Below are 13,119 nucleotides of genomic sequence, written 5' to 3' on the forward strand. Positions count from 1 at the left end.
ACCATGAATAACTGTTTTTCAAGGATCATTTAAATGGTGTTCCTGATTATCAGTGCTAGCAGCTTGGTTCTTCTATGGTGCTCCAATGCCTTACTCCCCTTTTACATAAGCAAATTGACTAACTGATCATCCCAGGCTGAATCCTGAAGTAACGCAACACCCTAAAATGTACAGGGGATTAGTTTGACAAACCCTTAGCTGTACTTAGCTGTCAGCTCAGGAACAACACTTTCAGGATATTGCTTGTAGGCGAACTGTAACCCTGTCTTCAGCTATAAAACCATCAATGGTGACACTTTAGGGGTATTCTTAAAGGGTGTCGAGTTTTAAAGTTATCACCTATCCACAGGGAATCCCTCAACGATCTCAAGAATGAATATCCCTTTCCCCCGATCTGATGGAGAGGCAGGTCAAGTATGCACCCTGTACCTGTATTCATTCTCTGCGTGACCTCAGGAAATACGGTAACGGAGCTCCTTACTCAGCCATCCCTGGTGGTCAAATAGAGAATGAATGGAGTGGCAAGGTGCATGCCCAAACTGCCACTCCATGAGATCAAGGGAATAGGACTCTCATTCTTGGGATCAGTGGAGGTCCCAGCAGTTGGACCACCACCGATCAGTTAGTTATCCCCTATCCTGTGGATAAGGGATATCTTACTAAGCACAACCCCTTTAAAGGGTTTGTCTGCTTTTTACTATTGATAACCTATCCTCATCGTCAATATCAGATACACGGGGGTCTGAATTCGGGCATCCCTGCTGATAAGCTGTTTGAAGAGCTGTTTTACCTGCTTGCTGCAGCAATTGCAGTGGTGAGCAGGTTTAGGCCTCATGCACACGTCCGTTTTTTCGGGTCCGCACTTGAGCCGCAGTTTATGCGGCTTGGGTGCGGACCCATTCACTTCAATGGGGCCGCAAAAGATGCGGACAGCATCCGTTGCTCCGTTCCGTGGCCCCGCAAAAAAAAAAAAAAAAAAAGTCCTATTCTTGTCCGTTGAGGAAAGATCATCAACATTAAAAAGCGGACAACCCCTTTAGTTGTTCAATTGTAGACAGTGGAAATCACTGGGTGTTACTAAACTTGCTCAAGGGGTCTCATACTTATTTTAATACCATTTAGCAGCTACAAAGGGAATTTAATTTACCACATTGCTGTTTTTAACAATACATTTAATTACGACATGCATATCGTGCCCAAAAGAAGACTATGGGCCAGATTTATCACGACTCTAACAGCTCACTCCACTTTCACATATGGCTAAAGTCAGTTTTAGCCAAGTCAGATTTATGATCGCCCCTTTAAGACTGTAATAAATGTGGTTTGACGGTAGCAGTTTATCCGTCCGTAAGCAGCTTTACAAAAGTCGCAAGTTTTTATGAAAAAGTCGCATGTTCTATTAAAAAGTCTCATAAGATAAGCATGATCCTCACTGGAGTGAAGTTGCGACTTTTTTGCGACTTAAAAAAAAAGTCCCAATAGTAAATCTGTCTAGAGATTCATTTACATACGAAAACACGCCCACTTTCAGAAAACTGGCGAGCATAGTGCAGAGCAGAAAAAAGTCGCAAATTTGTGCGCAGTTTTAGCCTTTGGGACTTTTTTGCGACTTTTCCACTCCACAAAAGTGACTTTGCCTAATGATATATCTGGCCCTATGTTCTTTATAATAACGAGGTGTGCTAAATTCTAAACTATCAGACAATTGTGCCTCAGGACTGATCGCGAATAAGGACTGATTGTGAATAAAGCTCTTTTGTCAACCTTCATAGAAAAACGTCCATAATTGTAGATGCATAAATGGGAAGGGGATTTTTTGTAAGAGCACTGGTCCAGTATATTGGAATCTGTTCCTAATATACGGTATCTTTGAAAGAAAAAAAAAATCGACAGTTCTATATTCTTCATGAAAAGTAGGATATGGACCAGATATTAAACATCCAAAATGTAGTATGGAGCCTGTGGATCTTCTGTATATGCTATAGAGTTGTGAGTACCGCACTGTATAGTGGACTACCATTCTAGGATTATTAATAAGGTATATCCTGTCACTCTCCAGCATGAGCCCAAGATCTGTTTACTAGGCCAAGTAGAAGATCTATCATTAGATACAGATCATAAAATAGCTGTAGGTTGCTTACTATATTCTGCATGTAAACTGCACACCACTGAATCCCAGCTAGTAGGGAATGTATGGATAAGGTGAATACATTATTGCTACATGAAAGCACAATTTATCAGAAAACGGAGGCTTACTTCACATTTGAAAAGCTATGGCCTCCAGGGTTGGATTCACTGGGCATGGCTGTTCAGGAACAGGGTGCTACCTCTTCCAATCCCTTTGTAAGTACTAATCTGTTAATATTCTTTAACCTACGTAGTGATGGTTTGTGTGGAAATCTGGATGGGTGTGCGATTAGAACGGCTTTTGTTTTTTGGACTGTGTTCAATGTGCACTAAAAAATGACGTTACAGCATTATAATATGTATGTAGTTTTTCTCATGCTTTGCTCCAAAAAAAAAAAAAAAAAAAAAAAAAAAAAGATTTTTTTTTATGTTGCCATATTCTGACACCTATAACTTCTGTATTATATTTTCATATTTATATGAATATTTTACACAATTGTGAGAGGATCTGTTGCTTTTGCAATGAGTAAAGGAATAAAAAATAAAATAAAAATTGCACCCTTAGAGGAGCTAAAATAGGGGTGATCGTTTCATCACTTATACCACAGCCTAAAATACTTTAGTACTGCAGTGAATGTGATTTCTTCCTTTAAAGCTCTACAGCAAGCAAGGCTTAAAGGGGTACACTGGTTGCAATAAGTTTTCCCCTATCCATAGAGGCCCCCACCGATTATGAGAACAGAAACCATGTACCCCTCAGAGTCCCCAAAAATGAAGGGAATAGCCGGTTGAGCGCGCTCCATTCATCTCTACAGGAGTTCTAGAGACAGCCAAGTTCAGCTATTTCCAGAACTACTATGGGACCCCAACAGATCAGGAGGAGAGAGACATGAGACAACTTGTTACAAATGGAATATCCCTACAGAGGGTTTGTCCCATCTGGACATTTGATATATTGATAGGATATGACAAATGTCTTAATAGGTGTTAATGCCACCCCTGGGAGGGGATTCTGTTACAAAAGAAGGGTCATGCTATGAAAAAAGAGGTCAAAGTCCCATAAGCAGTGAATGGAGAAAACATATCGCTATGCCATGCATGCCCAGATGGGTTAAACCCTTTATTAAATAGATTAAAATCGCAACCCTGGGAGCCTTCACAAGGTCCAAGCTGCAATGACAACAGTTAGGGCAATCCGTAATTTCACCGTGTGTGCGCACTAGGGTTGGGAGAGCAGAGCACAGAGGGAGCCTTCAAGATAGGGGATAAGTATCTGATTGGTGGGACTGCCAAGAATGAAGTCCCAGAGTCCCTAGAGTGAGGGGTGGTCAGACATGAGCGCTGGCGCTCTACTCAACTCTATGGGACTGCTGGAGAAAACACAGAGCAGCAGTCCCAGAGAGTTACGTGAACGGAAGTGTGCATGCATGACTGCTGCCCCATTCACTCTGGGGACTTTAGCATCCCTATAACCCAGGCATGCTCAACCTGCGGCCCTCCAGCTGTTGGAAAACTACAACTCCCATAAATCCCAGACAGCCTACAGCTATCAGCCTACAGAAGGGCATGGTGGGAGTTGTAGTTTTACAACAGCTGGAGAGCCGCAGGTTGAGCATCTCTGCTATAATCCATGGGGATGAACCCCCACTAATCAGATACTTCTACTTTATCCTGTAGATAGGAGATAAGGTCTTGTAATGGAAATGGCTCTTTAGTGGTCATGGTCATTTAGTGGGAAAAAGAGGCATGTCCATCAAGTAAAACCTTCCTCAGATCAATTATACATTATTCATAATTTCATTGCTAAATTAATTATAACCCTCAATGCAATGTACCCTTAGATAAGCATCTAGCCTTTCTGAATGTTGTCATAGTATCTACAGTACCTTTTTAACTTGAGCTTCTTTTATCTTTTCTAAAGCTACTCGAATCTTCTCTGCCTTTATTTTAGCAGCCTGTTCCTCCTGTGGAAATAGAATAAAACATTTAATAATTAAAGCTGCATAAATTAAACTTTTCTTTATGGTACTTTATCTGACTATACACACACTATAACAAGAATATGCAGAAATCGGCCATAACATTAAAACCAAATACTGAGTGGTTAATCTCATGCAGCCCAAACAGGGATGAGTGTAGGCAACAGATCCTGTAAGTTGTGAGGTGGGTCCTTCATGGATGAGACTCGTTTTTCTGGCACATCCCAGCAGAACATTGCACAGACTATCACATACCTCCGTCTGCCTTCTTCCCACAGGACATCCTGGTGTCATCTCTTATCCAGCTAAATAACACAGAGACCCAGCCATCCACATTATGTAAAAGAAACAGACAAGGACACCTTCTTCCTTAGCTCCATTGTCTGGTTCTGATGGATCAATAAACCCTCTATAGGTCCAATTAACAGTGAACAGGGATCAGCATGGACACTCCAATGGGCAGAAGCTATGCCAACCCAAACACAGTAAGCAGTGGGTTCTGATACTTCTTCTTTTAGGCTAGCTGCACACCAGCATTAAAATCTTCCAGCAAGCTGTTCCAGCAGAGGAACAGACTGCCAGAGTACATCATATCGCATAGCGGAGAAGGCCGGAGCACCACCAGGCCCCACCGATAATAAGGGGGCCCAGAGGGGATCCAGCCTGTTTGTGGCATTAGTGCCGGGATTCGGCTGGACCCAAAAAAATGTGCTTGAGGCGCTAATTCTGGAAACAGGCTGGATCACCGACAAGTCCCACTATAGTCAATAATTAGTGTTGAGCGAACTTGTGTTTTAAGTTTGGCGTCTAAAGTTCGGGTTATCGAAGTATCCCGTTATGGATTCCACTACCACGGACCATAACGGAATTTAGAATCCATAACGGGATACTTCAATAACCTGAACTCGAACTTTAGACACAAGTTCGCTCAACACTATCAATAAGCTCTGACAGGGAAAGGCAGTATCTGGCCATGCCAACTCTCTGCCGGAACAGCCTGCCGGAAGATTTTAAAGTTAGTGTGCAACAAGCCTTAAAGAGGTATTCAATTTTTCAGCAATATGTGCTACAGTAGCCTTCCAGGCTTATAAGAACAGACGGCTAGCCTCCCCTTCACAGGCGCATCAATAATCCTTGGTCCCCCATATACCTAGCAGTGCTCACCGGTTGTTCTTTCTTAAACCATTTTAGGTAGATGCTAACCAGTGAATACCAAGAACACCCCACATGATGCTTTTGGAGATGCTCTCACAATTTTGGTCTTTCAGGCCACACAGGTTCTCACAACTGTCTGCTTCCAACACACCATCTAATTGTTCACTCGCTGCCCGATATCCCTCCTCTGACCGGTCTCATTCACTGGTCAGTGGTTTAATGTTATAGTAGAGAAGTGCCTACACTCAAGAGTGCTGCACATACGAAATACAGAAGGGTTTAAATGCAAACTATGAATAAAGGATAATCACAAATGTTATATAGTTAAAAAGCATTGAAGGATTTCAGGCCCACACTATATTATAGTATTATTCTGGGTTAAAACAATCAGGAACCAACAAAAACCCTTTGACTGAAGACATACAGTTACATAAAGTACAGATAACATAACACAGCTTCCATCATATTATGCCATTCTCTTATCATATACAAAGTTTTTAATTGAAGCTTCAGCGATCAATGTTTGGAAAAAAGCCAAAGCTCTGCTCGTCTTCAGACAACACTGTACATTGTCTGTGGGCCGAGAGCTTACTTCCAATAGGATCTTCAGAAACATTCCTTGCCGAAACACAGAAACCACTGAAAGCAAATGACCCTCATCCTGCAGTGACTACAGTACTGTGTATTTGTACTGTCCTTTTGTTTTGGGGGTTTTGATCATTGATAAAACTATGATAATCTCCGCCAAGCTGACCAGTGAGTACAATGAGAGTGCGTCTGTCCTTTATCCGCTTTAGATTACCTAGAACTAAGGCTACTTCCACACTTGCGTTTTGTGCGGATCCGTCATGGGCGGATCCGTTCAGATAATGCAACCGTCTGCATCCATTCAGAACGGATCAGTTTGTATTATCTTTAACATAGCCAAGTCAATGGAGGACGGATCCGTTTTCTATTGTGTCAGTGAAAACAGATCCGTCCCCATTGACTTGCTTTGTGTGCCAGGACGGATCCGTTTGGCTCCGTTTCATCAGACGGACACCAAAGCGCTGCAAGCGGAATCGAGACTGAACTGATGCAAACTGATGCATTCTGAGCGGATCCTTTTCCATTCAGAATGCATTAGAATGCAAACTGATCCGTTTGGACCGCTTGTGAGAGGCCTGAACGGATCTTACAAATGGAAAGCCAAAACGCGAGTGTGAAAGTAGCCTAAGCCGGCAACACCAGGCTAATTTACTTGTTTTTCCAGTGGAATGACCAAGGTGTAAATTACTTTAGCATACCTGCACATTTTCAAAGTCATCATATTAGTTGAGCTTGCAATTATTATATTAGGGCTAATGAGCTTAGTCCAGAATATTATATGCAGATAATTCCAGTTAAAAACTATGGACGCCTTTAAGGGCAAGTTTTTTTTTATCATTGAATCTTACTCATTTTGGAATAAAAGTCATTCAATGGGTCTTAGCTCAAAATGTTCAACAGTTTTTCATCTACAGCTTTTTTTTCCACTGCATCTCCAGACTAGAGTCCACCAGGGAGCTGCTGTGACGGCTGGATCTGTAGCTCTTCTCTCTGATCTCCTGACAGCTCAGTAAGGCTACTTTCACACTAGCGTTCTGCTGTCCACTCGTGAGCTCCGTTTGAAGGGGCTCACGAGCGGAGCAGAACGCTTCCGTCCAGCCCTGATGCAGTCTGAATGGATGCGGATCCGCTCAGACTGCATCAGTCTGGCGGCGTTCAGCCTCCGCTTCGCTCGCCTCCGCACGGCCAGGCGGACAGCTGAACGCTGCTTGCAGCGTTCAGGCTGTCCGCCTGGCCGTGCGGATCCGTCCAGACTTACAATGTAGTCAATGGGAACGGATCCGCTTGAAGATGACACCATATGGCTCAATCTTCAAGCGGATCCGTCCCCCATTGACTTTACATTGAAAGTCTGAACGGATCCGCTCAGGCTACTTTCGCACTTAGAAATTTTTCTAAGTTATTAATGCAGACGGATCCGTACTGAACGGAGCCTCCGTCTGCATTAATATGATCGGATCTGATCAAGCGCAAGTGTGAAAGTAGCCTTACACTGGTCACAACTAAATTCTTATCAAACTAAGGTACTTTCGCACTCGCCGCAGAGGATTCCGGCAGGCAGTTCCGTCGCCGAAACTGCCTGCCGGATACGGCACTCCGGACGCAAACGGATAGCATTTATCAGATACCGGATCCGTCTCTCCGGTGTCATCTGGAAAAACAGATGCGGTCTAAAAAATTTTCACAGATTTAAAGGTCTGTACATGCGCGGACCGGAAGAACGGATCAGTCAATGCAGCAATTCTAATGCCGGATCCGGCACTAATACTTTCCAATGGAAATTAATACTGGATCCGGCATTCCAGCAAGTCTTCAGGATTTTTGGCTGCAGAAAATATCGCAATACACTGCGGTATTTTCTCTGGCCAAATTTCCATAAGAGGGACTGAACTGAAGACATCCTGATGCATTGAAATGTATTAATGCCGGATTCGGTACTGAGTGTTCTGGAAAGATGGACCCGGTTTCCCGGTCTGCGCATGCGCAGACCTTTAAAAGTGCGAAAAAAATTAATACCGGATCTGTTTTTCGGGATGACACCGGAGAGACTGATCCGGTATTTCAATGCATATTTCAGACAGATCCGGAAACAAATGCTATCCATTTGCATACGGATTTCTGGATCCGGCAGGCAGTTCCAGCAAAAGAACTGCCTGCCGGAATCCTCTAACGCAAGTGTGTAAGTACCGTAATAAGAATATGACTTCAATTAATGTTTACATTTGCACTGGGTAATCATTATGACTGATCTGGGTGATCATTGTCCCGTGTAAAAGCTAGCTGTTGTTAACTGCATCTTCGTTTTACTTATCCCAAGGCTTAGACTAGATACAGTAAATTCACTTGGTGTCACTCATGTTTCACATACCAGAAAAAAACTGAATTCTTATCTTTTCGACCAAACATATTAGATTAATGTCAGCCAAACCCGCTGTTTTTATCAGGACTAGCCGACCATTTAAAGGGACAGTTTATATCACCGTGTCATTATCTGTTCTTCTAATCCACCAGAAGACCAGAAAAGAAAAAAAAAAAAACTTAAGAAAAAACAATATCAATAAGAGCTCACTGAAATATAGGTCGGCTTGCTATACCACCTAGCTGCTTAATACAATTAATAATAAATGGCCGGCTGTTTATCAATCATATATCTACATTTATTTTATGCAGAATATAGATAAATCTCAACAATTTGACACAATAAAAAAAACGTTAAAATGCTTAAAAATAAAACATATGAAGATAAAGTAATATATAGTCACGGTCCCTCTATTTGTAATTAGTGCGGAGCTCAGGCACTTTTCAGAATTATCTCCCACAGCAGTACTAAAGGAGTTCGCAAGATATCCCGTTATTCCAACTCTCACGATGTGACGTTTTTAGTTTGTTTAAAGTAAGCCTATTCTGGCTATTTTGTATATCAAATAGTTACGGTTGTAAAGTCTTATAGTTGCCACTTTTTTACTTAATTTTGTGCAAGGCACACAGTGATGGTTAAGTGGTTTTACAGTCACTGTTTGATCGATCAATACAACAGATAGCACAAGTGTCATGTGTTTTAACCATGCAGCTTATGAGGTTATCTGCTTACCAGACTGTCGCTGGTAAGCAGATAACAGCATTTAGGCATTTTAAAGTTTTTTTATTGTGTCAAATTGTGATTTATGTATATTCTATATAAAATAAATGTAGATATATGATTGATAAACAGCCGGCCATTTAATATCAAGAAAAGAAAAAAAAAAAAAAGGCTCCTGTGCATCAGTTATGCACATCTGGCATCCTTTTGAGATACGTAATATAATATATATACAGTACAGACCAAAAGTTTGGACACAACTTCTCATTCAAAGAGTTTTCTTTATTTTCACGACTATGAAAATTGTAGATTCCCACTGAAGGCATCAAAACTATGAATTAACACATGTGGAATTATATACATAACAAAAAAGTGTGAAACAACCGAAAATAAGTCATATTCTAGGTTCTTCAAAGTAGCCACCTTTTGCTTTGATTACTGCTTTGCACACTCTTGGCATTCTCTTGATGAGCTTCAAGAGGTAGTCACCTGAAATGGTCTTCCAACAGTCTTGAAGGAGTTCCCAGAGATGCTTAGCACTTGTTGGCCCTTTTGCCTTCACTCTGCGGTCCAGCTCACCCCAAACCATCTCGATTGGGTTCAGGTCCGGTGACTGTGGAGGCCAGGTCATCTGGCGCAGAACCCCATCACTCTCCTTTATGGTCAAATAGCCCTTACACAGCCTGGAGGTGTGTTTGGGGTCATTGTCCTGTTGAAAAATAAATGATGGTCCAAATAAAAACGCAAACCTGATGGAATAGCATGCCGCTGCAAGATGCTGTGGTAGCCATGCTGGTTCAGTATGCCTTCAATTTTGAATGAATCCCCAACAGTGTCACCAGTAAAGCACCATCACACCTCCTCCTCCATGCTTCACGGTGGGAACCAGGCATGTAGAGTCCATCTGTTCACCTTTTCTGCGTCGCACAAAGACACGGTGGTTGGAACCAAAGATCTCAAATTTGGACTCATTAGACCAAAGTACAGATTTCCACTGGTCTAATGTCCATTCCTTGTGTTCTTTAGCCCAAACAAGTCTCTTCTGCTTGTTGCCTGTCCTTAGCAGTGGTTTCCTAGCAGATATTCTACCATGAAGGCCTGATTCACACAGTCTCCTCTTAACAGTTGTTCTAGAGATGTGTCTGCTGCTAGAACTCTGTGTGGCATTGACCTTGTCTCTAATCTGAGCTGCTGTTAACCTGCGATTTCTGAGGCTGGTGACTCGGATGAATTTATCCTCCGCAGCAGAGGTGACTCTTGGTCTTCCTTTCCTGGGGCAGTCCGCATGTGAGCCAGTTTCTTTGTAGCGCTTGATGGTTTTTGTGACTGCACCTGGGGACACTTTCAAAGTTTTCCAAATTTTTCGGACTGACTGACCTTCATTTCTTAAAGTAATGATTGCCCACTCGTTTTTCTTTACTTAGCTGCTTTTTTCTTGCCATAATACAAATTCTAATAGTCTATTCAGTAGGACTATCAGCTGTGTATCCACCTGACTTCTCCACAACGCAACTGATGGTCCCAACCCCATTTATAAGGCAAGAAATCCCACTTATTAAACCTGACAGGGCACACCTGTGAAGGGAAAACCATTTCAGGTGACTACCTCTTGAAGCTCATCAAGAGAATGCCAAGAGTGTGCAAAGCAGTAATCAAAGCAAAAGGTGGCTACTTTGAAGAACCTACAATATGACATATTTTCAGTTGTTTCACCCTTTTTTGTTATGTATATAATTCCACATGTGTTAATTCATAGTTTTGATGCCTTCAGTGTGAATCTACAATTTTCACAGTCATAAAAATAAAGAAAACTCTTTGAATGAGGTGTGTCCAAACTTTTGGTCTGTACTGTACATATATATATACATATATATATATATATATACACACACATACACACACACGTATGTGTGTGTGTATATATATATAAAAATACGGCGGCCCCAGTAAACTGGCTTTACCCTTAATATACACCAGAAATAGGACAGCACTCCAAGACTTGAAAAAAACTGTGTCTTTATTCACCCATGTGAAGCAGTAGTGATGTTTCAGCTCAGTTGTGAGCTGAAACGTCGCTACTGCTTCACATGGGTGAATAAAGACACCGTTTTTTTCAAGTCTTGGAGTGCTGTCCTATATCTGGTGTATTATATATATATATATATATATATATATATATATATATATATATATATATATATACACACACACACACACACACACATATATATACATACACACACACACACACACACACGAGAAACTTGAAAAATTTGACTATCGTGCAAAGTTCCTTTATTTCAGTAATGCAACTCAAAAGGTGAAACTAACATGTGATAGACTCATTACATGCAAAGCGAGATATTTCAAGCCTTTATTTGTTATAATTTTGATGATTATGGCTTATAGCTTTTGAAACCTTAAAGTCACAATTTTGAGGTACCCTTTGCTCAGGGGATATAGATTAATTAGCCGACTACAGTGCGACACTTTGAGCCTAGAATATTGAACCTTTTCACAATATTCTAATTTTAACCTCTTCCCGACTGCCATGCGGCTATATACGTGCTATCTGCACATGCCCCGTGCAGCTAGCACGTATATGCACATGCAGGCAGCTGATCAGCGCTGAAATTAAAGCTTCTGCAATCTAGTAGGAGAAGGTTGGGTCCCGGCTGAGACTCAACGGGGACCCTGAGGAGAAGACAGGAGCGGTTTATTACCGCTTCTGCCTTCTCCTGTGCTGGCAGGAGATCGCTGAAGGAGCGCACAGTGGAGAGAACAGGCAGAACCGCTTCCTCTGTTACTCCCGGCGGTCATGTGACCGCTGGGGGGGGTCTGGAGCTAGGGTAGGAGCAGAGCTGCACGGTCTAGAGACCCTGATCCGCTCTGCCTATGTGTAATGCCCCCACAGGCAGTTTTCCTCTATAACTGGGGCTCCTGTGCAATGCAGAGGGTGGACTCAGCAGCAGTATCTCCATCCCTTGTGTTTGTACCAGATGGCTCTCCATCCTGGCACTATAAGAGGGGGGCCCTGATTAAAGGATTCCCTCCATTATGAACTCCATATGCCATAGCAGGACATAGGGGTGGGCGGTATAGGCGATATAGGCGATATGCGATATGAATTTGGGCCACGATATGGATTTTCGCCATATCGCCTATATCGCCGGACCGCGATATGATCGCGCGCACCATGTTCTGAGCCGGCCGGCACAGCGGAGGGAGGAGGAGGGAGTCTCTCCCTCCCCACTGTGCGCGGCTGCCGCTGAACACCAATGAGGACAGAGTAGGAGGAGGAGGGGAGGGACTGTGGCCACTGCACTACCAATGAATGTGCCGGCCATATCCCTCAGGGTCCCCCTCCTCCACCCCATCATTGGTGGCAGTTTGCAGTTCCGATCGGAGCCCCAGCAGTGTAATGCTGGGGCTCCGATCGGTTACCATGGCAGCCAGGAGTCACGCTGCTGTAGTCCTAGCTGCCATGGTATGTTAGTGAGCAGAGAGCAGCGCATTATACTCACGTGCGCTGTGGCCGGCGGTCGCTCCTTCTTCTGTCTGTGCGGCGGATAGCTAATGCTTACAGCATTAGCAATGCGCCGCACAGACCTATGAGAAGAAGGAGCGACCGGCGGCCACAGCGCACGTGAGTATAATGCGCTGCTCTCTGCTCACTAACATACCATGGCAGCCTGGACTTCAGCAGCGTGACTCCTGGCTGCCATGGTAACCGATCGGTGCCCCAGCATTACACTGCTGGGGCTCCGATCGGAACTGCAAACTGCCACCAATGATGGGGGGGAGGAGGGGGACCCTGTGGCCACTGCCACCAATGATTAATACTGGGGAGGGGGGGTTTGCGTTACCAGAGGGGGCAGATCAGAGGCTGGGGAAGGGAGGCAGATCATAGGCTGGGGAAGGGAGGCAGATCAGAGGCTGGGGAAGGGGGGCAGATCAGAGGCTGGGGAAGGGGGGGCAGATCAGAGGCTGGGGAAGGGGGGCAGATCAGAGGCTGGGGAAGGGGGGCAGATCAGAGGCTGGGGAAGGGGGGCAGATCAGAGGCTGGGGAAGGGGGGCAGATCAGAGGCTGGGGAAAAGATCAGAGGCTGGGGAAAAGATCAGAGGCTGGGGTAAAGATCAGAGGCTGGGGAAAAGATCAGAGGCTGGGGAGAAGATCAGAGGCTGGGGAAG

At 43.7% G+C, this 13,119-nt stretch overlaps 1 protein-coding gene across 3 annotated transcripts in view; it reads right to left on the bottom strand.

Annotated features, from left to right (window-relative positions):
* Positions 1-13,119, bottom strand: part of RAPH1 (Ras association (RalGDS/AF-6) and pleckstrin homology domains 1) — a 149,202-nt gene that overhangs the window by 28,528 nt on the left and 107,555 nt on the right. For all 3 annotated transcript variants that reach the window (XM_044303572.1, XM_044303573.1, XM_044303574.1), the window contains one exon: positions 4,014-4,091. In XM_044303572.1, coding sequence (XP_044159507.1) covers positions 4,014-4,091 — 78 coding nt within the window. The remainder of the gene's footprint in view (positions 1-4,013; positions 4,092-13,119) is intronic.

Source organism: Bufo gargarizans, chromosome 8 (genome assembly GCF_014858855.1).
Source record: "Bufo gargarizans isolate SCDJY-AF-19 chromosome 8, ASM1485885v1, whole genome shotgun sequence".
NCBI classification, from domain to species: domain Eukaryota; kingdom Metazoa; phylum Chordata; class Amphibia; order Anura; family Bufonidae; genus Bufo; species Bufo gargarizans.